Here is a 26,065-nt window from a genome sequence, read left to right on the forward strand (position 1 = left end):
AGAGGCTCCACCGCTCCACGGCACCCCTGACAAAGTTTGGAAGCGCAGAGTTTGAGAATCCCTGGCTTAGCATATATGGTTTAGAGAGTGGATCGTAATGAAATTAAAAATAAATTTTCGAGTTCTTCGTTTTCAAATAGCATCGAAATAAACAGAAATCGATTAGAATTACATATGAAGGGTATTTTCTTACGAAATTTAATTTGTTTTAAATATTTTTTGCATAGATGTCATCTGCCCCCCCCCCTCCACGTACGTCTCTGATTCCAATATGCATTAAGAGGTGGGGGATCAGAGTTTTTCTGACTTTTGCTGACAAGGAGACGGGATCAAAAACAGCTAAAAATCTACTGACGTAATATTTGAACGTCCTATTTTGCTCACACCATATTCTAATAGATCATAGTTTCCCAAACTTTTCATTCCATCTCCCCCATTGTAGGTCCCTGTCTAATTATCCCCATGGAGGAAAGAATAACAGGAGGTGACGCGACCAGCGCCTCCGTTGAGAAAGCATGGGGAATCTGGGTTGCCAGATGAAGCCAGTGATCGCTCTATTAAAGGGACCAAGTAAGCCCAAACAAACCGTGGCTTCCCATGCTTTCCTATGAGAAACATCCCCGTTTTTAAAAATCATTTAAAAATTTACTATTCACTTTAGGAACTCGATTTTTTCCCATCAAATTCTTTGGATATATTTATACAATTGAACGAGAGCTTTTACAATTTTAGTTGTTATTTGTTTTCGAATATTAACTTCAACAACATGGAACCTTTTGCAAAAATAACCAAAATTTACTCATATCTTGTGCCACAAAATTTCTTCTCGGCATTTTAATTTAAAAAAAATTATGCCAAAGTATGTAACACCTCAGTGCTGAGAGAAAGACAATGTTTAAAGACACTTGAACAAGCGGTGTTTGAAAAAATCTGACTTTTTTTGCGAAAAACATTATATATGCAAAACATTAGCATATATAATGCCTTTCAGCTGTTTATATTAAAATATTGTAGAAATATTTCTCCATTCCAAGCAAAAACTCGAACACAGACACAATTTTAGATTTCAAATTCAATTCGAACCTTTTTTGTCAAATTTTCGTACACATACCACTTTAAAAGCAAAGTAATTGGTACAAAATGAAGAGAAAAAAAAACAGCCCAGATTATTTTTCTAAATACTATAGGCCAGAGAGAGATGACTTATCGCGGCTCGTAATAAAAAGTTTTTTATTTGTTAATATTTTTTTCTCAATACTACATCTACATAGCGGAAAGTTCGGCATATATTTAAAGTGATACGTATTCAAGAATATGACAGTGGAACGGAAGAAGGGTGGCGAAATTTGTACAGCCTACAGGCAGCAAAACCATAAATACACAGTGGCGGACGACGTTTGAGCACTTCCAGTACTTTGAGGCACGGGGGCGGCAAAATGCTGTTTGCCCCGGACGGCTGAATAATGTTTGCCCTGGGTGGCAAAAATCCTAGCTACGGCCCTGTCAGAAAGTGCTCGAGCACCTCAGAACTGATTCAGAAATCAAAATTCCTCATGTAAAGCTTAAGATGAGCGCCTACGGGCCTGAAACACTTTCGAAATGTCCCGGATCTATCATAATGATGAACGAAACAAAAAGGCAAGATAAACAGTTAAAAGAATAAAATTATGAAAATTGCATTTTATTGGAGCTTCATGGTATTTTAATTAATCATATTCCCATAGACATTAATGTGATGCATCAAATTTTAAAAATAAATTGAAGCACTGAACTAAAACTTATGACGAGTCGAGAGTGAAAAATGATTTCAAAAATGATTTTGATCCCCTTTTCAAAAATAAATTAAAAATATAACAACCCCTTATATAAGGATAAGATTTTATTTTTCCCCTTTATTGGATCATGTAGATTACCTGAAGTCGCATTAAATAGTCATGGTGCTTAAATTTATTTAGTTATTAATATTTTAAGAGAATTTGATCCGGCAAAACACATGTTAAGTATAGGGAAAAGAGCGGTTTGTTTGGGCTTACTTTCAGACCATAGGGTTGCCACAACGGCTTCAATTTTCGTTCCTGATGTCACCTCCTGTTATTCTTTCCTCCATGAATTATCTCTCTTGTGCAGAAAATGGCCGTAGTGCGACAAAAATGATCAAATGACCATCCGCCCCTTCCGTCGGTAATTTTTTTTCTCTCTCATTACCAGGACCGTCTTAAGAGCATCATGGGCACCCGGACCAAGTGATTTTTCTGGGGCCCTACCTTTCAAATTCTCGAAAAAGTCAACTACTTCTCGTTTTTCTGAGGGGCCCTCTTCCCTTGGGGCCGTGCCCGGGTGGGACCATGCGTAAGGCACCCCTCCCAAGACAAGAGAAACCGTAGGATCTTATGTTTAGCTCCTATCGCCCCCTTGGACCCTTCCATTGCCTCCCCCTCCCCAGTGGGTGGTATTGCCCACTTTAGCAAACGCTGTAATAGATCAATACCTTCAATTTTTACGAATTCTTAAACTACTTACGGAATTATGGGACACCTTGTACCATGATAACATCAAGTAACGACATCAGATATCGATAAATATCTTTGAATTATATAGAAACCTTTTTGTTCTTTACATAAACGTGTTCGATATCACGGAATCAATTGAACCAGAAAAAATTAGCATATACTTTCATTTATTTTGGATCAGTTCCGCTCGGAGGCGAAATACCTGTGACTGGGCCCCATTCATTTCCCAGATCCTTTCACTTCTCAAAAAGAAATCTTTCGATCGGTTTAAGAAACCTAAATAGTCCCAAGGGACTTCTATTATTATTATTTCTCGTTGATGAAAGTCCTGCACCAGCAGCGAAATTTGACGGACGAGAAAAACCAGTTTGGTCATAGAAATAAAAATGAATACCTGCGTCCCTTATGAATATAATAATATTCATAGATATTCCGAGCACATACAAGCGTCAAGGTGCTCAGGGAGTCTCCTTGTCAGGGCCCGCAAAAAAAAAAAAGGTCTTGGCATCTGGAATGTCTGCTCTATCGTGTAGATTCGGCAAGGGGAAAAAAAAACATTGCCCCCCCCCCAAATGATTTCTGGTTCTTTTCCTCTCTCTTTGGTTACAAAGTGGTTATTAATTGCGTAATCTATTCATTAAGGACTTTCTCATTCAGTTCTTAACCCTTGGCCTTGAAGGAAATGCCCGTCATCTTGACCTTGATCCCGTACCGAAACGGCTTCAACGGTGGTTTTATGGCCGAATGGATTATATGGATATGAATAATTTTCGATTTTGAATGTTTTTTCCCGATGGGATTGACCATACGACCCCGTATTTCACGGGACGTACCTGTAAGTTCACCTACACGTGAAACGAATGGCAACATTTTTGTGAGGCGCACAATTGGTGATTTAAGTATTTTTCTGTATGAAATATGGCCTGCTTAGATCAGAGGTGGCCGACCCGTGGCACGCGTGTCACAAGTGTAACGGCATGTTATCAGGAATGGCACGCGAACGCTTTTCAAAAATTATAGAAATTTTATACAGTCGAATCCCGTTTTAACGAATACCGTTATAGCGAAAATCTCGTTTTAACGCGAACACTTTTCTAATCCTCCAAATAAGTTTACATCGGAACAATGCTAGGTAACCTGGAATTCCTTTTTAACGAAATTTCGTTTCAACGAAATAATTCCTTCGGTCTCTTGGCGTTCGTTATAACGGGATTCGACTGTATTACATTTTTCGATCAAAAAGAAATTCTCACCGATTTTTGACCCCCTTCGCGTACAAGCTGGAGATTAATTTGAATGATCTGTGTTGGACGAATAGGTGATAAATACGATAGCCTTGTTCGCTCGTTAAAATGAGAAAGGAAGTAAGGGAAAGAAAGAAAAAAAGCGATGGGGGGGGGGAACAGTATACAGACCAGTGATTCCCTACGTGGGCGTTAACGCCCCATGGTGGCGGGAGCTGGAATGTTCCAGGGGAGGTAGAAGCTACGGGTTTAACATAGGATCCTATGGGTTAGATTGCGTTGGGGGGCGATGGGAGAAAAAAATTTCTGAAGAAGGGCCGATGGGACAAAAAAGGTTGGGAAACTATGGTATGGAGGTATATATAGACGGTAGATAATTAGATAAGAGAGTTACAGAGAGATAAGAAAGGTAGACTACCTTGGTTTTTCACCTTCCACTAAGTGTTCTCTTTCTCACTTTCATATGCAGTATACAATAGAAGGATTATTCTAAGAAAGATACATTATGTGTGTGTGTGGGGGGGGGGAGTGGGGATTTTCCGTGTAGAACGAGAAAAACACACACACAACTTTGTTTCATAGGGTTACAATAAAACTTCGATATGAGAAAAAAAAGAGGTTAAAGAAACAATCGGCAGGACTGAATTTATTCTACTGGAATTTGGATGCAATATTACGTCCCTGATCGTAAAGACAATCCTTTTCTTATGAATGATGGTCTTGTAGGCTGCAACATCTATATTTAGTATGGTGGGCGCATTTGAAATAATAATTGTGACGTCTTCTATATTCAATGCGATTCTGTTTGGTTTTTCGGACATCCAACGTGTGTGAGATTTAATCGTAGGTATAGGGACACATGCATTGTATAACACAATTACAACGTATTTCCATGGATTCTTGGCGGGGGGGGGGGATTTAGCCCTTTTTGCTCATATTGGGAGAGGACTGCAAAAAAAGTTTTAGTCTAGTTTCTAAACTGATATGAAGAAAAGGTGCCAGAAACAGCTGTTAACCATAGGCCAAAGGAATCAAATTTGACGTGTGTAAGGGCCATGAAGAAAGTTGGCAAATTTTACTCATGGCCTGACCCAACCGAGGAAATTTGGTATCCGAGGAGCCGGATCATAATGAAAATCAAGAAACCTCGGCCATATTGGCAGTGATAACAAGTTTGTAGTGGATTTGAGGAAATGAATGCTATATTTATATGTTATTTTTTCCAAGAAGAGCCTTATACACTGAAGAGCCAAAAAAAACTGGTACATCTGCCTAATATCGTGTAGGGCCCCCGCGAGCCCGCAGAAGTGCCGCAACACGAAGTGGCATGGACTCGACTAATATCTGAAGTAGTGCTGGAGGTAATTGACACCATGAATCCTGCAAGGCTGTCCATAAATCCGTAGGAGTAAGAGGGGGTGAAGATTTCTTCTGAACAGCACGTTGCAAGGCATCCCAGATATGTTCAATAATGTTCATGTCTGGGGATTTAGGTGGTCAGCGGAAGTGTCTAAAGTCAGAAGAGTGTTCCTGGAGTCACTTTGTAGCAATTCTGGGCATGTGAGGTGTCGCATTGTGCTGCTGAAATTGTCCAAGTCCGTCGGAATGCACAATGGACATGAATGGGTGCAGGTGATCAGACAGGATGCTTACGTACCTGTCACCTGTCAGAGTCGTATCTAGACGTATCAGGGGTCCCATATCACGCCAACTGCACACGCCCCATACCATCACAGAGCCTCCACCAGCTTGAACAGTCCCCTGTTGACACGTAGGGTCAATGGATTCATGAGGTTGTCTCCATACGCGTACACGTCCATCAGCTCGAAGCAATTGGAACCGAGACTCGTCAGACCAGGCAACGTGTTTCCAGTCCTCAAACAGTCCAATGTCGGTGTTGTCGGGCCCAGGCGAGGCGTAAAGCTTTGTGTCGTGCAGTCATTAAGTGTACACGAGTGGGCCTTCGGCTCCGAAAGCCCATATCGATGATGTTTCGTTGAATGGTTCGCACGCTGACACTTGTTGATGGCCCAGCATTGAAATCTGCAGCAATTTGCGGAAGGGTTGCACGTCTGTCACGTTTAGTGATTCTCGTCAGTCGTCGTTGGTCCCGTTCTTGCATGATCTTTTTCAGGCCGAAGCGATGTTGTAGATTTAATTTTTTACCGGTTTCCCGATATTCACGGAACACTCGTGAAATGGTCGTACGTGAAAATCCAAATTTCATCGCTACCTCGGAGATGCTATGTCGTTCCCATCTCTCGTGTGCCGACTGTAACACCACGTTCAAACTCACTTAAATCTCGATAACCTGCCATTGTAGCAGCAGTAACCGATCTAACAACTATGCCAGACACTTGTTGTGTTATATAGGCGTTGCCGACCGCAGCGCCGTACTCTGATTGGTTCCATATCTCTTTATTTGCATACGCATGCCTGCACCATTTTTTTTGGCTCTTCAGTTTATTTTCAAGTTTTGAGTCTTCTTTATGTTTCAGCAAATTAGAGTGTTTCAAAAAAGTAGAAATAAATGTTTTCTTCATATAAAAATGTCTATAAGCTTGTTTTATTTTTAGAGTTCAGAGACTTATTTTATTTAAAAGTTTAAAAATGAGCTTATTTGGGCAGAAATAATTTTTTCAAAGGGTTCCTAGTAAAGTTAACATTCAGAATTCAATAAAACTGGGCGTGTCAGTGTGGCGTGATTTGTTTCCGGGTAGTTGGTTATAGGCGAGAAAAAGTGATTGGACAGTCGCCTCCTGATGGAGGAGGTGGCGACCATGTGCCCCGCGAAAAAAAAAATTCCTTGTTCCATCCTTGTCATCATAAATTTTTTTTTAAACCTTAAATCGAAAGCTGAGATGTGAGGCTACCTTAAATGAAATCCCCAGCCGCCTAGGCAAAGTACAGTATAAGGGGAAATATCAAGGAAAAACCTCAAAAAGTGGCACAAAGTTAACCCAGTTTACGGTACATTAATTATACAATTTTTATAAATTTTTTATCGTTTTTGATTCCTTTGGCCTATGGTTAACAGCTGGTTTTGGCTCCTATTTTTCATATCATGTTTAGACTAAAAATTTTCCTGTCGGCTCTCCTTATAGTGATCCTCGTCGTTCCGTCGAAAATTGACGTCATATCGGGTGACGATGATATCGAAAGGAAAACATATATGACAGTTGCTATATGAAAACATTTCCGTTTGTTTCCGTTTAATGCGTGTTATTTGTAGTGCTGCCATCTCCAATCAATTTTTTTTTATTTATGAGTTTTTTCTCATAGTGAGTGAAGTGAAATTATACCGTTGTAGGCCTATTGCTCTCTGCGGCAAGACTGTTTAACGGGGACATCGGCTCGCATTCGCACCTCGAAGTTGCGAACCGCATAAAACCAACTTCAGCCGACTACCACTGCGGCGACGGTGGGGTTTGAATCCGGATCTTCTTTACACTGAGCTATTTGTTTTCAAAATGCATCTTCGTTGCTTTTTATATTTGTGTGTGTGTATATATACACATATATATCATTTCTAGAGTATTTTTTAAAGCCAGATGACGGGCCTGCTTTATACAATATACAATATACAAATACAAAGCCACAACAGGCAAATTGCCCAACGAGGTGGCTGACTTAAGAACATCATGGATCCCCGAGCCCCTACCTACTACTGCTACACCACACATGAACCCCCCCACGGAACCCCCCAACGAATCGGTACATGCGGGAATGTGCGTGTACGTGTAGTGCAACCTGACGTAAAGTTTGTTTCTGTTTAATGCTTGTTATGTGTAGTGCTGTCATCTGCCCCCAGTTTTACTAACTATGAGTGAAGTGTTATGGTTGAATGATTTACCGTTGTAGGACTGTTGCTCTCTGTGGCGAGACTTTTTAACGGGGAGATCGGCTCGCATTTGCGCCTTGAAGTTGGAAACCACAGAAAACCAACTTCAGCCGACCACCACTGTGGGGTTCGAACCCGGATCCTCGCATCACGAGTCCGGCACTATAACCACTCGACCACCACAGCGGCAGCTTTGAGCATGGTCAGGAAATTCCGCAGTGATGCTGATTCCAGAACGATCCCACCGCTGCCAGGAAACTTTGGTTCCAAACTTTGAGGGGCGAATGCGAGCCGATCCCCATGTTAAAAAGTCTCGCCACAGAGAGCAACCGGCCTACAAGCGGTATAAATATTCAATCATTACACTACACTCACTTCGTTTCTGAAATGTAGATGGCAGCGCTGAAAAATCAGACACGGCACTGAGACTATTAGGCGCACACACATACCCTCCTTCCGGCACAACTCACTAGGTAGTAAATTGCCCATTGCGATGGACCTGAGTTGTTCTCGGTTTGAGGATTCGGAACCACGTGACGATCAGGGAAATGACTAACAAATTTCTAGTTCACATTTTATCATGTCTTGTCTCATATTGCTGTTGGCCAGTGGCAGGGCCGCAACTAGGGGGGAGCAGGCGGGTCTCGTGCCTCGGGTGCTGGACCAGAGAGGGTGCAAATTTTATTTTGTAACCACTCCTTCAACATCACTAGGAGGCGCCAAAATGCGCAGTTGCAGGGTGACCAAGCATCTAGTTGCGGCCCTGGCCACTGGAGGACATTGATTTCCTCGCAGGTTCTCTTTTGGCCAAACTTCTTCTCTCGGATCGGAGCCTCCTTCATCCCCGAAATCTTCGTTATGCCGTTTGTCGTACGCGATTCTGCGGGTTTCCTGGAACCTCTGTCATAGACGTTCCTAAAGACCTGCCACAATTAATGATAATCGCAATGAAATATCAACATAAATAAATGAAATGGACATGTAATGAAACAAAAAAGTGATATTTTATTTCTGAAATTCAGTTCATTTTTTTTGTTATAGGAGATTCACTAGCAAGAGCTGCTTAGGGACCATGAGGAAATGTCCAACACATTTACTACAAGTATTCAGAATAGAGGACATCAGACCTCCAGAGTCTTTGCGTAAAACGGCAACCGATGGCATTCTCCACAGGGCTTCTAGACGAAGGAGGTCGGCACTCCGGACTCGAACCAGCAATCACAGTATGGTTTTTGTTATCACACGGTGTCTCTAAAGAATCCGCAGACATCTGGCTCGGTGGGACATCGGGTGTCGCTGAAGTATTACTGGAAAAGCCATCGACGACGTACGCACAAATATGCGCAGGATTCGGAATCGCATGACGATCGGGGAAATGACTAACGAATTTCTGGTTCACACTCTCGCGTGTCTTGTTGTTGTTGTTGGCCATTGGAGGACTTTGATTTCTTCGCAGGTTCTTGTGGGCCAACTTTTTCCCTCTGATCGGGACCTCCTTGGTCCCTGAAATCTTAGTCACGCCGTTTGTCTTGCGCGTTTTTTTGTCACTTACATCTTTTTTAGGTGCAGGAGAATGTTCACGTTTGTGTCCTTCCACCAGGTCGCCGGAGACGGTCTTTATGTGAGCTGGAACGGCCTCGCTTACCTTCCCGCCAAGGAACTCAAAGTCATCCAACGCATTGGTGGTGATGGAAGCTCCGTCCGATTGGTCGCAGTCCGCTTCGTTCTGCTCGGCGGACGTCGGCGTTGCCGTATCCTGGGACCGCGATTTGAAGCTGAGCATCGTGTAGCAACTGCTCCCCAGAGTCGAATAAGTGTCGTGACTGTACGCTGCTGAAGGAGTCATATACCCCTCGTAGGATTCCTTCGTCTGGTCTGTCGAACCGTAAGAGACGGGGGATTGGCTCTTGCTGGCGTCTTGGCCGAAGGACTGGAGGCTCGGCAAGCTTGTTGGCGTCCACCGGAGCTTATGCGGCATGTGCAGCAGAGAGGTTTGGAACGGGAGGAATCTCGGTGACGGATACATGAAAATTGGTGAAATTCTCTGTTTGGCGTCTTGCAATTGCTTTTGGAATGCACCTCCATCTGCAGGAAAGCATAAAATCGAAAAATTAATCACTTTTATTTTCTTAAATTATACGAATATTATAAATGTCTGAACTTTGAAAAAGTTTTAAGACCAGTATTATTCGAAAATCGTCATTGGGGGCGCGCAATAGGTTGCTACGGGATTCGCGGACGTGTTTTAAGACACATAGCGGCTCAATGTATATTCATTTCGTTTGGGGTCGCCGATTCCTGTCTACGATCTGTCTAAGTTTCATCTCAATTCCTTCCTATAATCGCTTTTTACTTACCAATTCCATTCTGATACAATTTTTCTTCCTAAAACCGTTTTCACTCACCGATTCCCTTTATCGAATAGTATTTTTTTACCCCACTTATCTCTCTTTCTATACTTCCATTTCAGTCACCGATTCCACTCTGGAACCTTTTCCCCCTCACTGATTCCATTCTAGAGCTTTCGTCACTCACCAATTATATTCTATAGCCTTTTCCACACACTGACTCCATTCTGAAAAATATTTTCTCAGTCGTCGAATTTTCTTTAAACCTTACTGTGTACAATTTCAATTGTTTTTAGATTATGATTAGGCTTCAGTTCTTGTAGGTTATGTAATTTGTATTGCTTGTGTAATCCATTTGTTTCCTTAACACGCGCCAAACAGTAGGTTGAGAAACATGGGTAATTACCAACTAACATCCTGCAATCGAAATAGCTTTCTGAAAACTAGTCATCATTTCACCGAAAGAGCTTCATAAACGATACACTAACGTCATCGATTGTTCATGTTCTAAAAACTTGAACTTTTTTTTCCTTTGCATTCATGTATTACTTACACTTATGCTCAAAAGTTAAGCAAGAGAATCAAAAATACTTATAGAAGCAAATTTTTTAATTATTTTGTTAGACTTTACATAGATAATAAGATAAAGCAAAAGGCCCTCTCTGGTGAAATTACAAAGAAAATAGAAGAGAACTGGCGTAGAAAAGAACAAGTTTCAAAAAGGTCGGTACACAGGCTCCACAACGTCGATCCATACCAATAATAAGATCATCAATGACGTTTGCGGTATCGGCTCATTTACGCGAAAGACTTGTTCGCAGTTCACCGAGGCTTTGGGAAGGGTCATGGAGATCAGTTAAATGTTTTCCATGGATGTCTAATATATAATCTATTTGGTTCAAGTCGAAAGAAATAGATGGCTAATCCCTACGAGTCAGCGTTTCAGATCGACATCGCAAACTTTTGCATCATCGTCCACAAACATTGCGTCACGTCCCGCTACAGAAATAAATGGTGCGAGCATCTGGTGCAGTGCAAGTGTGTCAGTAGTGCGTTTCCGTCTCCGAACCTCCAGTGAAGACATTAAGGACGATGCGGGAAATTGCAACACCAACACCAGTTTCCGTCCAGATCATCATACCGTTTCAATGGAGAATTATCAGTTTGTTGCTTAACTTTTAAGCATGGGACCTACCGTATGATATCGAACGTCTAATTTTGAAAATATATAGCAATTGAAATCGGGTGGTTCTTTCTGAAGACAGATTGTTCCATTTCGATCCCTGAAAATCTGCAACTCAAAACTGAAGCTCTTTCGATAATTCCCAATCACTATGTCACATCATTTTAGGTGCCAACAAAGAACTTTGAGATCAGACAGAGATGACGCGCGATATTTAAAACTTCATTCGTAAGGTGCTACATAGGCTACGAGAAAATGTTTGAGAATCCCAACTTTAGCCGATACTCTTACCTAAGTCTGTGAACCTGGATTTTGACATATTTATTAAATATTAATACATGACTGTAAGACAATAAACAGCCAATTTATATTTATAATGTAAGCAAAATTATATTCAACACAATTCATTTAATATACACGGTCAGCAAAATGTCCCGTACACAGTTTAAACCTGATAAAAAATCAACCAACCGACACAAAAAGGTGCGTTCGGCACTAAAATACTTATCATGGCTCAAAGTATTGTGTTTTTTCTTTTCTTAATAAATCAAAAATAGTTAAAAATTTCACTCACAGATGACGCTGTACCACAAAACACTCCACTAACACATAAAACTACACAAACATTACATAATTAATATTTATGACAATGTCCGTTAACATAAAGCTACCATATTTCCCCATAAGTAACCCTTTCACCCATTAGTTCTAGCACGAACTGCATACAGCAGTAGGAGGGTAGGACTGCGAAGGTGCAATGTGTCATAAACTATAATTATGTCAATTTTTTCGTTTTACAGTACCATCTGTGAGTGAAACTTTTTTAACGTAACAGAAAAAAAAAACCAACGGGATCAGCAGTTCCCAAACACTTTCAACCGTGGAACCCCAGAAATTATGGTGTCTGCCTCCCCCTCCTTTTAGTCAAGGACCCCGGGAAATACTGGACCGTAATCTTCGTATACTGGATACGTAGTAACTGGACCGTAGTCTTCCATGGACCACCATTTGTTGCAGCAGAAGCTACAGCCATCTAACAACGGTAAAATCATCAAAAACATTACACTTCACTCATAGTTCGAAAAATATGCGGTAGATGGCGGCACTATAACAAGTTTCACGTTAGGTTCACAACACGGACACGCACATCCCAACGGGTACCAATTCGTTAGAAGTTCCGCTGAAGAATATGGATGAGGTAAATGTACGGTTTAGTAGTAGTAGTAGCCATCTAACAGCGAGAATGTTCTCGAACAATAGAGTACATTCCATCTAGTAATAGCAAATGTGAGGCGATAGTAATGGCATCCACTAGACTGCAAAAGAACTAAAATAATGTTTCATACTCCTATCGAGGGATGTCACCACAAGTACAATTTTTGGCCAAATCATAACAATATTACTACCGCAATCTATCAACGCCGCAGGGGTGGTTTTGCGTGCAAATTTAACTAACACCAAGTATTTTTAAGTAATTTGTTTATACAGTAAAACCTGTCTTTAACGGAACCTGTATTAAGCGGGGAAACCTGTGTTCAATGGAAAAAATCTTGGTCCCGTGATTTCAATGCCAAAATAAACATTAAAAAACTCGGATTAAACGGAACCTGTCTAACGCGGAAACGGAAGGGAAAAGTTGTACCATTAACGGAAAATTTCTCGCAAATAATGTGAGTGTTTGGTGACGGAAGGATCACACAAAACGTTAAAGTGCTCCACCGAAGTTTTTACACAATTTTTGCTTGCAAATGTGAGTTCTACATCCTTCCTTACATTAGCAAAAACCGTTTCAGTACTTGATACTGTGGATTTGATAAGCCATGTGTAATAAAGCAGTTGCTAACACAGTAACAAACTGTAACGACAGTAACAAAAGTTTTCGGAAAAGCAGGCTTGTCTACTTGAGAAATCAGCAAAGTTGAATTTACAAATGATATATGCAAGACTTACAAAATAGTATGCAAGCTGTGTGCATTCTGTGATCGCAAGGCTGCGTTGGGCAGGAATTAATTGAGGAGAGGCAAAGAGGGTGACTGCTCTGGCGACAAAATTTAGAGGGCGGAAAATTTTAGGTGGGAACAAAAACACCATTACAAAATCATCGAATTTTACAGTGTTAGTGGTGGCAAAATCATGTTGCTGTGTGTGTGTGTGTTTCCCTCACAAAATTCTTAGTTACGGCCCAGATGTTGAGAATTACATAAACATAGACGATAATGTACAAACTGCACCTGACACGAGACAGACACTGACACACCAAAATTGAAAAATTGTTGAAGAAGTTTAAAAGAACGTAATGTCGTTATTGTCGAAGAAAAACAATGTAGATTGGAATTTTATATAGATGCTGCCAAAACCTAAATACAGTTAATAAATACTAAATAATACTAAATAAATTATTTTATGTGTTTTTATATCACTTAATATATCATATTAAATCAATTAGTTTCTTTGTGCTGTTACACGTAAACAAGCTACATGCGTTCACAAATGCATGGAACATTGGCCTCTCAAGAGAGCGGGATTCTAAGGAATCTAATGTGAAGTGTGCTACTTTAATTTTCCCGTTCGAACCACAGGGTGTTGTCATCATTTGACATGTGTATAGGAGTGAATACTGAGTAGTAAGACACAGAGGAGTATGCTTTCTGGGGTAGATTGTTTATATTGGATGAGTGCTTTTCTATTCTTGCATTCTTAGAAATGCATGTTTTCGCAAACCGCAGTCTAAACTGAGATCGGCAATTGGAGATGGTCTTGTTATGTTTAGCTGTGTGTAACCATGTTGAAAAGATATCTCACATTAGAAGAAGCTGTAGGATATTAGAAACTCTTTCAGATTCCAAATTAGAGGACATAGATACAGGGTGATTATAAAAAAACTATCCCGACATATGGGCCCCTAACTATCATACCATTCACAGAAACTGAATGAAATTCTGGCATAAGGTATTTAGATGTATGCGCTCAAGAATGATATGGAAAACAACAGTGTCACTCTAACAGTTACAGTGAGAAAATTTCGAAAATATCAAATGGCAACACCAAGTTTTTTGTATTGGAATGTGATCTCCATTGTGAAAAACCCTAAATAGCGTTCGAACGGCAACTGTAGCATGAAAATCACCGGCGGTAGATAGGCTAAAAGTGAGGACAACCAATAAGGACAGAGAAGCAGCATAAAATAAAGCATTTTATTGCGTTTCACAAATTTCCCACATGACCTTGTGGAGGACTAATCAGGCTGGGATCTCAGCCGAAGAAACGGTGTGACGAATGAAACGAACATTAATGCTCTGGTGCACGGCAAAGTCCTTTTTCCTTGCCTAGCTCCGGGGATTTTCGTGCTACAGGTGCCATTCCAACGCTATTTAGTGTTTTTCAGTATGGGAATCGCATTTCAATACAAAAGACTTGGTGTTGCCATCTGATATTTTCGAAATTTTCTCACTGTAACTGTTAGAGTGACACTGTTGTTTTCCATATCATTCTTGAGCGCATACCTCAAAATACCTTATGCCAAAATTTCATTCAGTTTCTGTGAATGGTATGATAGTTAGGGGCCCATATGTCGGGATAGTTTTTTTATAATCACCCCGTATATCCTCTATAAGTGCCAATCACCTGCTGATGGACCTGGGAACATCACGGATGAAGAGGACATTGTTGAAAATGATCTAGTGACAATAATTCCGGCTGATATATATGGAATGGTAGATACATTTTTCAACAACGAGGATGAGGAGTTAGGAAACTCCTGAAAAGTATTCTTCAAAAAATGTAGGAAAGAAAGCAGGAGCAAAACGTAAGTCCCCGCGTCCGATGTGGAGTCGACTGATTTAATGTATATATGTATATAAGAATTGACATCATCATCATCGTGCCCCCCCCAGCAATAATGACCTTGCCCCTCCCCCCCAGACTTCCAAGTCAATCTCCGCCTAATTATGTTCTGCTCCTTCCTCTTGCAGCCTTTCTGAATCTATACGCCCTTCTCTCTTGCTACACTTTCTACACTTTTCTGAATTTCTGTTCTCCATCTTATCCCTTTCTGAATTTACACCCTCCCCCCCCCCATTGCCCCCTTACGGAATTTCTGTCTCCCTTCCTCTTCATTCCCAATTTCAGAATCCCCCCTCTTGTCTCCTTCTGAATTTGTACTTGGCCCCTTTCTGAATTCCTGCTCCACCTCTTGTCCTTCTCTGAGAATATCTGTCGCTTCCCAATACCCATTTTGGCTTCCGGCACATCCCTATCCATTATTTATTTTTCCCCCTACTTACCAGCCAGGTCACTGTAGAACTTCCCAGGGCGCCTCAGAATAGCCTTCATCGCCCGACGATACGGTACATCCACGGTCATGAGTGCCAGCGGGACCAAGAACCCCTGGGCGAGACCCATCCAGACGGTAGCATTATCGACCCAAGAAGTCCAGAAATCAGGATGTAAGATCCCCATGAAGCTCATCACCTAAAAAAAAAAACAGGAAAAAGTAGCGCAATGCTATTAAACAACAGATTTACTTCATAGTCCTCTTCAAAGAAACTTAATGGAACTGTAAAATTAAGTATTAGCTTAATGTTAGAACCTGAAAAATGATTCTACAAGGTAAAAAAGAAATCCGGTGATTGATGAGGTACCGGCCTGACTGGGGTCAAGGACCCTTCAGAAAAACAAGAACCTATCATTACCGTTTGGAGAGATTCGATAACACATTGAAAAAAAAAAAAAAGTTAAATATATGCAAATAAGTACAGGAATTTTCCGAATAATAATTTTGGCATTTAATTTAATTTAAAATTCAAAAAAGATAAATATTATTATGGAAACGCTCACCCTTTTGACAAGAGGTTAACGCTCTTCATTATAAGGAACCCGAAAAAAAAAAAGACTATAATTTCAGTCATCGTCATCATTGAATCATTTCTTATAATCAAAATGTTTTATATGTTTATTTTTTTAATTTTTGTCAATTTTATATAAATATTCTTTGGGTTAGGAATGCGCCTTACGGTGTGATTACTATAATCATCGCTGTTTATAATAAATATTTTTTTTTTCCCCAAGTGGAATTGAATTGTGTTTTTTATATAATAAGGTCTAAATAAAATTACCGGCAATTTTTTATAATTGTATTTATTTATTTTTTATGATGGATGACTGGAAGTCATCATTCATCCAATGACTGTTCATGTAATTACTGGTGAATAAGGAATTAGATTGAATTATTTTATTTCTATTTTTCCGCTTCGAAAGCGAGTTTGTGTGGTTTGAAGTGAAGGAAAATGCAATTTAATTCATTTCTATATTTTTTTTTTCGTGTACGATTATTTCCCGACTTACGAACACGTTTCATTTCTTAAACTTCTTCGTAAGTATGAATTGTTATATTGCGTATTATTAAACGTAGGATGAATGTTTTGAAATGGCCTTGGCGAAAGTTTGGCAAGATAGTACATGGAATAACTACGGAAATAACTGACAATAGAAAATAGATAAACTACAGAAAATTGCATTTGTAATATGCGTCAATAAAGTGTGCATTGAAATGACCCGTATTTTAAGAAAATTCTTGTATTTTTATGTAATTTTTGCCGTTCCGATTTTTTTTCCTATAAAAACGTTGGTCCTATATCGCCGGCAACTATCTCGAATCTTGAAAAAGTCAACTTGGCTAACCATAGAATGACAGCCGTGGTACCAAGTATGGCACCCGATTTTCAACAAAAAATTTTGAAAGACAACTGAAGATTTAATTTTCGTGCACCACGGTGTCATATGCGAGAAAACAATTTTGGTTGTAAATGAAGACTTTCTACTGATGTCAGTGCAATGTATCCCGCTGTGTACCGAATTTACAAGTTTCAGACCCATAAGAAGGATCATTTACAGTGTTGAAAGCCTAAAATAAATACGAGTGGTTAAAATAGCATTCGGGAATGTTATACGCAAAATAGCTCCCAAACCATATTGTACGCAAAATAACCTTCTGCAATGCAATATGCAAAATAGCCCTCGACAATGCTTTTCGCAAAGCAGCTTTTGTGTACAATGCTTGTACGCTAGTGTTTCTCGAATTGTGCTTCACTGTTTGTTAGGGGCGTCACCAACCTTTGTCAGAGGCGCCGCGGCGAGCTGGACATATTCATTTATGTGCCTATTCATGCTTTGAAGTAGTTCTTTTATAAGTAAAAATATCTAATAATTTCTTTTGGGGAGCCGGGATAAAACAAGAATTAGACAAGGAGGGAGCCGCGGGTGACAAAGTTTGTGAATCACTGCTGTACGCAGAATAGCATAAGAACAATGCAGTGCTCAATGTAATCCTCAATAATGTTGTAAGCAAAATACTCAAAATAGATATCGACAATAATATGCAAAACAGCTCCTAATAGTGCTTTACGCCAAATAGTTTCCGAAAAATGCTGTAAGCAAAATATCTCCCGAACACTTTGTATGCAAAGAGCTTTCGACAACGCTGTACATAAAATAGAGTTCGGACAATGTTCTACGCGAAATAGCCTTCGTAAGATAGCTTCCGAAAATTTTGTGTACGCAATATAACCTTCGATAACACTGTACACAAAATACCTAACGAACATTTACGTAAAATAGTGTTCATGTATGTTTCGTATCGCATGTGTAATTAAATTTTTGAATCCAATAAAACTTTTTCTGGGCACGAAGATTTCTTAAAAATACCGGGCAAATCCCTGTATACAGGACGTCTGGTACTTAATGAAGCATAAAAAAGTGCTCGATGCATCTGTCTAATATGCCAGATTGTGATCGGCACTCCAATCAAACCATCCCAAATCCCAGTGTAGTTGAATTCAAGAATTCGTATCGTGATTTTAGTTCAAGTGTATGCCAGATGGGTGCTTAGCTTCTGTCGCTTAGCATAAACGGTGCTCACGACTTAAAAAAGGTCGTAGACCTTTTCTATAGTCTTAACGGATAAATAATGACGAATTATTTTGATAATTTCCTTGTAACTGTTCCTCCGTCAATTTTGTGCAGCAAACATTCACATTCATGAATTTAACAAATTCAAAATATATTCATGAGAAAAGATCCATTAATATTTCTCATTCAATGTAAATCAAGCCATTCACCTTCCTCAAGACCTGTCTCGAACAGCGTAATAAGTAAAGGTTAAGCACACGAGGATAGGCTACTGTGCAAGGTAGGAACCTCGATTAGTATAAGTAGTCAGTCTATAGATGGATCCGATATTGAGTGAACGACCTTTTTTTGGTGCTCTCGGCAGCATAACAAAACAAAAGGTGGTGATTTCTCTTCTTCTTATTGTGTCTCGTACTTCGAGGCAGAAAACAACAACAACCATCTCAGGTGCTCACACACAACACGGATGCTGTGATGACTGCCCATCGATTGGGAAAGAGAGAGAAGTAATTGAAATGGAACAAGAAAGAGAAGCCAAAGCAAGCGGAAGGAACCAATTAAATTCGAACAAACAAACAAACGACGCCTTCCGTAAAAACTGATTGTTTCTCGATTACATTCTTGTTGTTGTTGCTGCTGTCCGTTTTTCCACTGACTCAGGGAAAGGGCCCTCGAGGTTCTATTAGACAGTAGAAATCAAAAAAGGAACAAGTTATCCAGCTACCAGCCTATCACGAAGTGAAAATTAGTTCGGTCACGCAGAACTCCAGATCAAAATGGAAGACAATCTGTCGGCCATGGATCGTTTTTCCCCCATTCATTTCTCATTCTATTAATAATAATAATAGTCTACAATCTTATAGTCGTTTTTTTTTTCTTCTTCTTTAATTTTTCGCAATTGGTCATCTCGACCCCTACAACCGTTTTTACTTTCGCCCTATTCATTTGAATCGTTGGACCAAAGAAAGTTACAAAGTTACTACGCGTGTTACTTCCCCAATCTCTTTTGATGGGCGTTAGGGCGCTTGACCAACGTCGTATTGTAACCTGCAAGGTCTTCTAGATGACCTTTTTAAAAGTTTGTATTACATTGTAGGATTTATTGTTATTTTTTCAGAGGAGCAAGGTTGGAACCTTGCGTAAATCCAAAGGAAAATTTTTTTGTTTAAGAAAGTAGCTCCCATTTTTGCGCGAAGGAATTACATTGTGTATGTGGAATGTAATAAAAATGTTTTCATCGGAATTTATATAAACAATTGCTAGAAATTATTATTATCTTCGATCATTGTTTGAATCATCGTTGGGCTTGTATTACTTGATAAAACATATACTTTCTTACAAATTGTTTACGAAACTATTGTTATAAAAATATTTGAAAATGAAACATTGTTTGTAAGAATGCTGTAAATATGTAATAGTTATGCTTGGGAGTATTGTATATATAAACAAAAAATATATATATATCTAAAACAATTCGGTTGCTGATGGAAATTGTTGATATTTTTAGTTGAAAACTGCTGATAGAGCATTTAAAATGCCAATAACTCAAGGGATAATGGTTGTTTTTTCCTAAATCGAATATATTGGTAGTTTTGGGGTTAAAAATAGCAGGTTTAGTATTATTTTGAGTGTCCCTATAATTTTATTTTTTTGCGAACATGATGTTTATACGCCATCATAGTATTTTCGATTTTGTAACGTACAGCTTTAAAAAGACTGACGTAGAAAAACCCCTAAAAAATATTATATTTATGAATATTTCATTCATACTGTGTTTTTCAAGCTATCGTTGTATGATGCGGTGATTATGGCAAACTTATAATTGGTTTACGTTTGCGATGCATACGTCAAACAATATTTATTACTAATGAAAGATATTTTTTGAAGTATTAAAGAAACGACATTTCTCTGCATGAAGCTTTGTTGAAACATTGTTCAGCAGAAACTATTATCAAAAAACTGTTCAGCATGAAGCATTGTTGAACGGATATTTTTTTTGCTCCGGCATTTGAAGAAGTTTCACAGCACGGTACAGTATATTCAAAAACGTTGTCTTTCCCTATGAAATTTTTAAAGGGATATTTTTCTGTGTAGTACAACAGAATCGTTCGCTCTCGTTGTTGAAGTAGCGTTATTGTGCAACGTGTAGTGTTAAAAAACAATTTTATTCCGAAGCATTGTTAAAATATAATTTTTCTGTTTTTATCATTATTCCGAACTTATTTTGCGTATAGCATTGTAGAAGGCTATTTTTCGAACGACACTTTTCGGAAGCTATTTTCGCGTACAGAGTTGTCGATGGCTATTTAATTTTCAACATTGCTCAGAAGATATTTCGCGTACATCATTATACGGAAACTGTCTTGAGTACAACGTTGATCGAAGTTATTTTACATACAGCATTCTTGATGGCTATTTTGCGTAAAGCATTATTGCAGGCTATTTTACGTACAACATTGTTTGAAAATTATTTTGAGTACAGCATTGTCGAAAGATATTTTACATAGAACATTGTTTCAGAACGTATTTTGCGTATAATATTGCTCAGAAACTATTTGGAGTAAGGCCGGTATTACACTACACTATAAAAGTTTGGTAAAAGTCCTTTTATAAAACTTGCAAAAATGCAGCCAATAAGATTAACTGGCATTTGCTCGAACGTAACCTATGAGCTTTATTGGTTGAATTTTTTGAGTTTTATAAAAGGGATTTTATCAAACTTTTATAGTGTAATACCGGCCTAAAACAGTTTTCGGAAGCTTTTTGCGTATTTGCTATTTTACCTACAGCGTTGTCAAAGTCTATTTTACGTCGTACAATGTTGTTCGGTAGCTGTTTTGAGTACAGCATTGTCGAAAGCTATTTTGCGTAAAACATTATTTCAGAACATATTTTGCGCACAACACTGTTCAAAAACTATTTTGAGTAAAACATTTTTCGAAAGTTATTTTTGAGTAAAGTGTAGTCGAAGGCTAGTTTTGATACAGCGTTTTTTTGAAGGTTATTTTGCGTACAACGTTGTTCGAAAGATATTTTGATGCTGCTATTCTGATGTTGAAAGCATTACCGGAGGCTATTCTCGTACAACCGTATTCGTAAAGTATTTTGCGTACAGCAATGTCGAAATCTTTGTTCACGATAAGTTAAATTTCTGCTGTATAGTCGGCAAACATTAAAATTTTATAAATATTTTTGATTTAATGCATATGTACGTTCATAACAATTCCCAACATGAACACAGGTCCATTCAATACCGAAAATACCTGTCATTCAGTGATTCTAAACGACCCGGAATCAGGTTCTCGCCACGTCTTAGTTCCTTGTCCTCGTCACTAATTAATTAAGATGCAGTGAAGACACTCGGTGCCATTCTATTTGTCACTACTTTTTCAGAGCAATTTTTTTTTTTTCACTTATCTCAAATTAAGCGCTTCGAATTCCAAACGTAATGCTCGAACATCCTTTTTCTGGTATAACTTCCTAAATATTTGGCCTCGTTCTTTTCGCCAGGATCTATTCCTAACGGGATCGCCGGTCTATGTGTCGTGGCTTCTAATAGAAAGAAAGCCTACAAAAGAAAAATTACGTGATTCGAAATAGAATATTTTTTTTAATGATTACCATCAACACGTTTTGGCACTTCCCTTCTCTCTCTCCGAGCTATTTGTGACAATTTTGAAGCCTGAAATGTGTGTTATTTAACGGGTTACATGATACGTGGATCGTAAATTGTTCGATTTCTCTCGTTCGACCGACATGCTGCTTCCGTCAGAGAGATTTCTGTTTCAATATAATATTCATACCGTTAAATATTTATTTATTCATTCTATTTTGTTAGTTTATTTTTTTTTATACATTTAAACTTTTATTTTTATACTTTTAAATTTTTATTCTCTTACAATTTTATTCTTTGAAATTTATATTTTTTTTCATGCTTTCAAATTTTTATTCCTTTTATGATTTTAAATTTTTATTCCTTTTGTGATTTTAAATTTTTATTCTTTTTATTCTTTTAAACGTTTCTTCTTTTTATACTTTTAAATTTTTATTCTTAAACGTTTATTCTTTAAATGTTTATTCTTTTTATGCTTTAACATTTTTATTCTTTTCAATTTAATGCCTTTAAATTTTTATTCTTTTCAATTTAATGCCTTTAAATTTTTATTCTTTTCAATTTAATGCCTTTAAATTTTTATTCTTTTAAACGTTTCTTCTTTTTATACTTTTAAATTTTTATTCTTAAACGTTTATTCTTTAAATGTTTATTCTTTTTATGCTTTAACATTTTTATTCTTTTCAATTTAATGCCTTTAAATTTTTATTCTTTTCAATTTAATGCCTTTAAATTTTTATTCTTTTCAATTTAATGCCTTTAAATTTTTATTCTTTTAAACGTTTCTTCTTTTTATACTTTTAAATTTTTATTCTTAAACGTTTATTCTTTAAATGTTTATTCTTTTTATGCTTTAACATTTTTATTCTTTTCAATTTAATGCCTTTAAATTTTTATTCTTTTAAACGTTTATTCTTTTAAACGTTTATTCTTTTCTAGTTTATTCTTTTCATGCTTTTACATTTTTATTCTTTTAAACGTTTACTATTTTCATGCTTCTTAATTTTTATTCTTTTCAATTTTATTCTTTTAAACGTTTATTCTTTTTATGCTTTTAAATTTCTTATTCCTTTCATGTTTTTATACAATTTTTTATGCTTTTATACAATTTTTTTATTCTTTTATACTTTTATATTTTTATCCTTTTTATTCTTTTGAATTTTTATTCTGTTTGTACTTTTAAATTTTAATTATTTTTATGCTTTTTTTAGCTAAAATTTAGCTAAAACTTTCGACAATGTTAAATGGTAAAATCAGTGCCCTTTTAACGCATGAGCCCAGGGGCCTCACAAAAACGAGTTCTTGTTGAAAAATTTGTAGAGTATGCGTGTACATTTGCTGGAAGTGTCAGAAAAATCACTTGGCCCGGGGAGCACCATTATGCTCTTATGACGGCCCTGGGTAAATTTCTATATGTAATGGCAACATTTCAAAAACGCTATAGGTAAAGACTCCACATAGGTGTACATCAGGAAACAACGGTACTTCACTGTTCCAACAGCTCCTTACGATAATAGGAAGGCTCTTATATGAGTTCTGCTTCCTGACAAAACTCATAATCTACTTAAAGACTGCAAAGGGACACACTTCCAAGGGCCTTCCTCATTGAGATAAAGGTGCTATAAACTCGAACTGTACCAACGAAGTGCTAAAAAAACTTCTGGACCGCAAAGGAAAAACTGTCTGTCGATGATCCTGCGATAGTCTGCCGTCCGAACGGCACGAGTCCAAGTGTCACACGTCCAATGAGCTGCGTCCAAATGACGTCCAAACGTCCTGCTCCGTTTAGACAAAGCTGTAAGTAAAGTATTCTTCGAAAATGCAGTAAGCAAAATAGCTTCCGAGCAATGTTGTATGTGTATGCAATGTTGGTTTCGACTTTGTTGTATGCATGACAGCTTCCTAGCAATGTTGTAACAATATAGTCTTCGGCTTAGCTATACTCAAAATAGTTTCAATGCAATGCTGTTCTCAAAGTAGTCTTCGACAATACTGTGCGCAAAATAGCCTTCTTCAATGTTGTACTCAAAATAGACTTTGAAATTAAATATAAGCAAAATAGCGTTTTCGTATGTTTCGTATTGCGCGTAATTTCAAATTTTCCATATCGTATATATATATTTAAATTTTTGAAAGCAATAAAATTTTTCCTGGGCACTGGAAAATTGTTCGACTAAGGCTTCTCTAATCGATCGAGTCGTTTCATAAATTATCGGATTCATTAGTAAACTATAATGAATATTTATGTATATATACTGTATCATGGAAATTATATGTGAGCAAGTTTATACATATATAGGTCAACTATAAAAATTGGAAGAATAATATTCAGTGCGTACCTAATTGTTGTTTTTCTTGAAATTGACAGTACAATCAACAATACAAGTATCCGATCTCCAATTAGGAATGTCAATGTTTATAATTTTGACATGTGCATATGATCAAGCGATGTTCGTTCAATAAACAACTGTACCCAAAAAGAGAAGTATTTATAATAAATGCTTGTCATTACTTACCACGTAAGGTCCATGATTCAAACAGTACGGAATCCAGCAAACGAGCATCACAGTCCTCCAGTCACACTGGACGTTCTCCCACACGTTCTCCTGCTTCAAGAACTCGCTGCTGTTGCTCGAACAGGAACTTATCCCGGATTTCCAACTCGAAGACGGCGGCGTCATACTGCGAGTATACTGCAGATTCGGACTAAAGAACCACACCGCGCAACATATCAGTCCCGTCAGTATCAACATCGCATACACCGAAGACAGAAACGCCGAGAATTTAAAGTCCCAGGACAACGGATGGACAGAACAAGCATCCGGATACTCCGCCGAAGACCTCGCGAAAACCGCAGTCAGGCCAACGAACACTGCGATGGCTCCCAGTACCACCATGTTGTACTTGATCTGACTTCCATGGGAAGCACGGCAATACGGTTTCCTGGAGATGAGGGCCCTATCCAGCAGCCACGACGTCACTGCGGCCAGGTGGAACGTCCTACCAGCCGTCAGTCCCAAAACCACGGCGTCGCACGGTACGCTCGTAGTCGGGCGTATTATACTGAGGACAGCCAGACAAAAACCGAATAGCGAGTAGGCCATCTCGTACGCAGTCACCGAAAACAAGAACACGTCCACGGCCCTCCATTTCTGACGGTAGCTGTTGAAAACGATCAGAGTCCACGCGGACAGGATGGTCGCGAAAGGGGCGACGGCTGCCGTACCCAACCAGCTGAACAGATCTGGGCTCATCATAGTTATCCAATAACCACGACTATAGGTCTATCCCGATGCACATCTTGGAATGTCATTCGAAGGCCAAATTTCACTTTCGTGGACACAGACCATCAATCATTAACCGGTATTCACTCACCCCGAACTCAAACGAATTCCGACGGATGTTTCAGCTGCCGCGATGCTGATCATCACCACCACCACTGTCTCCGAGCTGTCATCGATCCAAGTAGCGGCCGGTGGTTAATTCCGCGTCGATGACTTCTTTTAGCCCATATTCAGAGAATCAATGTCCTCTCACTCGTTCGCTTGTTGCAGAAAGATGTTGGATTCCCTTTCAGCTGGATGTTGATGGTTGATTTGCTCTTACTCTCCTCGAGCCATACGACCTTACATCTCTGTCTTGTTCTTTTCTTATTAAATCTCGCCATCTTTTACAGGCCTCTCTCTCTCCCTCTTCTCTTGAGAGTCTTGTATAACTCACCTTGAGGCTGTGATAACTGGTTCGTCATGTGACCCACCCGGCGGCGATTCAACTCACTGCCGACGAGATAAATGTTTGTCGACAGGTAACTAAAATAGAAAAGAAAAGAAAAAATAGAGTATGTATATAAGAGAGAGAGATAGGAAAAACCAGAAGTTATATCAGGGAATTGACTGGATCGGAATTTTTTAGTTATCTTGAGAATTTTTTTAGAGAAATTTTTGTGTTATAGCTTGAACGTATGTAATTTTTTTTATATGCTGGGCTTCGGACAGAAATTTATTTTCGAGAGGGACAACTGATGTATTTTCGGGCGGGACTGCGAATTGCACTGATAATTCAGTAAACTTAGGACAGAGTCTTCATCATGCAGCCTGCTGGCCAAATGTGGTCCTCGAAGCTTTTTGCAGTGGCCCGCAGATGAAAAAGGCTTCTTACATGGTTACTGGATTCATGGAAATGCTGAAAAAAAAAGAACCATGATGAAGAGATGTGTTATTGAATTTTGGCGGAAAAAATAATTGAAGAATTGCTCTTAGAAAACATTTCAGAACTAGTGAGAGAAATAATTTCAAAATTAATGAGAGTAATAATTTTGGTATTAATGAGGAAACAAATTTCATGGTCATTGAAAAATAAATCAATTTAGCATTACTTAAAGAAATAACTTTAGAATTAATGAGAGAAATGAATTCATAAT

General features: G+C 38.5%; 1 protein-coding gene across 1 annotated transcript; it reads right to left on the bottom strand.

The window, feature by feature from the left end:
* Window positions 1–8,580: 8,580 nt before the first annotated feature.
* Window positions 8,581–25,319, bottom strand: LOC149079583 (uncharacterized). The gene is made up of 3 exons (XM_089240193.1): window positions 24,162–25,319; window positions 15,410–15,596; window positions 8,581–9,680 (listed from the first exon to the last, which is right to left on the bottom strand). The coding sequence occupies exons 1-3, from the start codon at window positions 24,900–24,902 to the stop codon at window positions 8,692–8,694; spliced, it is 1,917 nt and encodes a 638-aa protein (XP_089096319.1). The 5' UTR covers window positions 24,903–25,319; the 3' UTR covers window positions 8,581–8,691.
* Between the last annotated feature and the right edge of the window lie 746 nt (window positions 25,320–26,065).

Source organism: Pholcus phalangioides, unplaced genomic scaffold (genome assembly GCF_987345545.1).
Source record: "Pholcus phalangioides strain wild (caught in Gottingen) unplaced genomic scaffold, Ppha-v1.0 ptg000012l_1, whole genome shotgun sequence".
NCBI classification, from domain to species: Eukaryota; Metazoa; Arthropoda; class Arachnida; order Araneae; family Pholcidae; genus Pholcus; species Pholcus phalangioides.